Here is a 5,000-nt window from a genome sequence, read left to right on the forward strand (position 1 = left end):
GAAAGTCTGCATTACTTGCACCTTTTTCACTTTCCGGAGGATAAGAGCAGGATAATCTACAGCAGGGTCGTTGCAGATGTACCCGCATTTACGGGCAGACACATTTGGTATTGTCACCGTTTGGTTGTAGAAGATGCAATCTGCCATGTTTCTCTTGGGCTTAATGGGCGTGAGAACAAAACCCGTGTCGCAGGTGACACTTAGGGAAAGCTTGTCTGAATAAGTAGGAGTCGTCCGAGCTGGCGGGATCCCCACATACATGAGTGCGACAAACCCACTAAGGGCCACAGTTATCACCAGGATACCCTGCATATACAGACCACAGTTACATACACATGCGAATCAAGAATATACCTATATCTTTCTATCTGACTATCTGTGTGTGTGTGTGTGTGTGTGTGTGTGTGTGTGTGTGTGTGTGTGTGTGTGTGTGTGTGTGTGTGTGTGTGTGTGTGTGTGTGTGTGTGTGTGTGTGTGTGTGTGTGTGTGTGTGTGTGTGTGTGTGTGTGACAGAGAGAGAGAGAGAGAGAGAGAGAGAGAGAGAGAGAGAGAGAGAGAGAGAGAGAGAGAGAGAGAGAGAGAGAGAGAGAGAGAGAGAGAGAGATGAATGCATACCTGCATACATACATACATACATACATACATACATACATACATACATACATACATACATACATACATAACTATATACATACATACATAATATATACATATAATATAATATATATATACATATATATATTTAAATATACAGATGTGTGTGTGTGTGTGTGTGTGTTTGTGTGTGTGTGTGTGTGTGTGTGTGTGTGTGTGTGTGTGTGTGTGTGTGTGTGTGTGTGTGTGTGTGTGTGTGTGTGTGTGTGTGTGTGTGTGTGTGTGTGTGTGTGTGTGTGTGTGTGTGTGTGTGTGTGTGTGTGTGTGTGTGTGTGTGTGTGTGTGTGTGTGTGTGTGTGTGTGTATTTAAATATATATATATATATATATATATACGTATATATATATATATATATATATATATATACATATATACGTATATATGTATACATACATATATATACGTATATGCATTTATATATATATTAATATATATATATACAAAAATAGATAAAGACATCGATAGATAGACAGATACGTGTGAGTGTGTTATATATATATATATATATATATATATATATATATATATATATATATATATATATATGTATTTTATATGCACATATATATATATATATATATATATATACATGTGTATATGTGTGTGTGTGTGTGTGTGTGTGTGTGTGTGTGTCTGTGTGTGTGTGTGTGTGTGTGTGTGTGTGTGTGTGTGTGTGTTCACATACATTGTAAAGGGTCAGTGATGGTTTCACTGCAAATATGTTAATGATTTGCGTCTCCTCGTCGACGGTTCACGAACCCGAAACAAAGTGACGTCGGCGACCACGGCAGCACGACCTGCCACTTGACTCCGATCTCTACACCTGTTCACTTCATGTAGGTAAATTACTGTTATTTTTTTGAGTTCTTGGACTGTCTTTATATGGAAGGATTATTGGAAATCGGTGAAAAAGCTAAATTTACCCATAGTAAAGGGTAAAGTCTCCATGAATGCCTCTTGTGCGAACTTATAAAGTCTTACACAGACACGAACAGCCCAAATCTCATCGATCAGGTCACTCATGCTTCAGGTCGCGGAGTGTAAGCCCATACCGAACGCCCAAATCTACACTGCGCATCTGTTCGTGGGCGCTGGCCCATACTGAGTGCACGATCTGCAATCTGCATTGTCATCAGGAAGTTATTGATCAGAAATAGTGTATTTGTACATTTATTTCTATACTTAAGGAATAAGGCTGCTTATTCTTCAAAAAATCCTATTTTCGTTAGTGTATTTGGATATATCCATTTTATTTCGAATAATACAGTGAACAAACTGTTGAATATACTTATATTCAATCCTCGATTGACCCATACTTAAAGGATCATAAAATAACAGAAAGGGGTGGACAAGACTATTCTAAGAAAATCCTAAAGATTTATACTAAACCCCGGACATACCCATTTATATATGTGAGTGTGTGTGTGTATTCACATACATATTTATATGTGTGTGTGTCTATTTATTCATTTATTTGCTTGCGCGCGTGTGTGTTTGTACTTGCGTGTGTTTATTTGTATGTGTGCGTGTGTGTTTGTGTATGTATATATCAACTCTCCGAACTTAGAAATATCTGAATTAATGAAAAATTAATCATTGAAATTACTCTTTTTTTTATATCTCCAAAATGAATATGTATTCAGCTGAATATAAAATTCTTGAATTTAACTTACTCTGAAGTTGCCGACTTTGTCAGCTATTACGCCTGCGATGAAGGGAGCGATCACAGGTATGAGAGGACCGATGGTGTAGACAAATCCTGTCTCCTGAACCGTGAGTCCTAAGGCCTTCATAAGTAAGGTCGTGAAAGGGGCTACACACTGCGTGGCTGTGGGAACAAATTTTAGTTTTAATGTACATTAGATTTTGTTCGAGCTGTAGTATATTTAGAAATCTGATTCAGTTGTATGCAATTCGAAATTTGATTCTGAAGTTGTTTCCCCAAGCGTGGTACATGTATAGAGAGAATCAGATGATAAATATACATTTCTTATAAAATGGCATACTAGACGCAAAATAAAAAAGTAAGGCGGTGATGATTCGTTTCGATGACGTTACTATGCCCTTCAGTTTAGTCATCCTTTGTTATCAAAATACTGATATATTCATCATCATCACGAGTGCAATGACTTACCTCCCATGATCAGAAAAAATGCGATCTTGATGGGCACAAGACGAGGGTTAATAAAATCGCCCCAACAGGTAACAGCAGCTCGACGGCTTCCGTCTTTGAAACGCTGGCTGCCCTGCCTCGCACGCCATGACAGATGTCTTCTTGTGCTCATGATACCGTTGCCTGTCTGTATAAGTGGCTTCACTAGCAGTCTCAATAAAAGAACTTAGATAAGAATCAGTGTCATGTAAATAGTATGCTCTCACGAATTTCATCAATCAAAAGAAAAAAATAACAGCCACACAACAAAAAGATAAGAATGCGTTCTTAAGTCAGGAACAAACTGAGTCACGCCGCTAACTGGACTGAGTGGTACAGTAATAATCAGGTTCATAATACACTGCGCACAAACAGCAACAAATTGACAATGTTGGATTGCATAGCTGATCCCCCCCCCCCCAAAAAAAAAAAAAAAAAAATACATACGCACGCGCGCGCGCGCGCGTGACTATGTGTGTATATATATATATATATATATATATATGATAGAAAAACCCACAATGTAAAACTAGATTTATTAAAAGTGAGACAGTGTCTCACTTTTAATAAATCTAGTTTTACATTGTGGGTTTTTTTACCATAGTATCAGTATATATATATGTATATATATGTGTGTGTATAAATATATATACTGACTTGTTTATATGTGTGTATATATATGTATATATCTATCTACCTTTCTATCTGTCTATCTATCTATATCTATCTAGCTAGCTAGCTAGCTATATATATATATATATATATATATATATATATATATATATATATATATTTATATAAATATATATATAAATATATATATATATATATATATATATATATATATGTACTGATTTCTTTATATGTGTGTATATATAAGTATATATATCTATTTGTGTGTTGTGTGTGTGTATATATATATATATATATATATATATATATGTATACATGAATATATATACATGTTTATACATATTTTTTTATTTGTTTATATATTATATAAGTACACACACACACACACACACACACGCTGCCCGCAAGCAGCCGCTTACTATACCATGTATAATGTACACTGTACATAAGCGGCTGCTTACGTGGCCCCTCAACCCACGCCTAGAAGTGGCGTCCCCACGCCACTCCCGGGTATTTAAGGCCAAGGATGACCCAGGTCACAAGGCAAACCTTCTCCCCCTGGACTCACGAATCGATCTGATGGCAACACAATTCCTATTAAAGGTCATCCAGACAAAAAATAGTCAGACGCCTAGAACAAGACAACCAACTCTTTGCAAACAACTCCTGGCTGCCTCACACAGCCAGGGTGTTGATGCGCCATCAGCTCAAAGAACAGCTTCTTGCTAAGGGTATGGACTCCCCCCACCCCGACTTTGTCGAAACCCCGCCGTGGGCACAAATCTTGATAGAGTTCAATATAATGAGCCTGTCAATGAAAAAGAGCCCATACCCCACGCCTAACCTAAAGGCAGAAGCCCACAGGGTCATTGCAGCCATCACTCCTCCGGGTAGTAGAACATACTTCACGGATGGATCGGTCGATCCCTAGAGCCACACTGCAGGCAATCCATGAGAGTAACAGACAACGCCTCCTCTCAACTGGCAGTTGCAATCATGGGAGCCCTAGCCGACGCGTCCCTAAGGGAAGGACACGTGGTCATACACACAGACTCCAGGGCAGCCATTGACTGTCTTCAGCACAGCTCACCCACAGACAACATCTACCTACTGACCACGATTCTTACAATGGCACTGATAATTTTTGCTCAGGGTAGAAGAATTATCATCAACTGGGTCCCAAGCTACATCGGCATCAGAGGGAACGAGCTTGCTGACAGACTAGCCGTCGCTGGCAGGGGTATGTCCCCAAATCCCATGACGATAAAAACAAGCAAGGAGAAGAGTGCCTTGGTCGGCCGTACCTTCCTCCTGCAGCTTCACAGAGAGGAAACGAGAACCTCCCCCTTTATCGCTTTTTTGAAAAAGATGAACGTTAATCTCCGTGTTTGGCATCCATGTCCGCTCTGTGTGAGGTCACTCTCACTCTCATTAACTGTCACTCACACACACACACACACACGCTCACTCACTCACTCATCCACGCAGAACAAAAGACACCGAAACCTTCCATTAATAGGGTTTGTTGCTGTCGTAGTTTTTGTCAGTCGTGATGTGTGA

The 5,000-nt window shown here is 39.0% G+C and overlaps 1 protein-coding gene across 1 annotated transcript in view; it reads right to left on the minus strand.

Moving 5' to 3' along the window:
- The window catches only part of LOC125040657 (major facilitator superfamily domain-containing protein 6-B-like), a 27,557-nt gene that overhangs the window by 13,895 nt on the left and 8,662 nt on the right, over positions 1-5,000 (minus strand). Inside the window, exons 2-4 of the mRNA XM_047635326.1 lie at positions 2,790-2,955; positions 2,329-2,483; positions 1-306 (exon numbers count right to left, since the gene is read on the minus strand). The exon at positions 1-306 is cut by the window's left edge and continues 617 nt beyond it. Of these exons, the coding sequence (XP_047491282.1) occupies positions 1-306; positions 2,329-2,483; positions 2,790-2,940 (612 nt within the window). The 5' untranslated portion in view covers positions 2,941-2,955. The remainder of the gene's footprint in view (positions 307-2,328; positions 2,484-2,789; positions 2,956-5,000) is intronic.

This window comes from Penaeus chinensis, chromosome 29 (assembly GCF_019202785.1).
Source record: "Penaeus chinensis breed Huanghai No. 1 chromosome 29, ASM1920278v2, whole genome shotgun sequence".
Taxonomy (NCBI): Eukaryota; Metazoa; Arthropoda; class Malacostraca; order Decapoda; family Penaeidae; genus Penaeus; species Penaeus chinensis.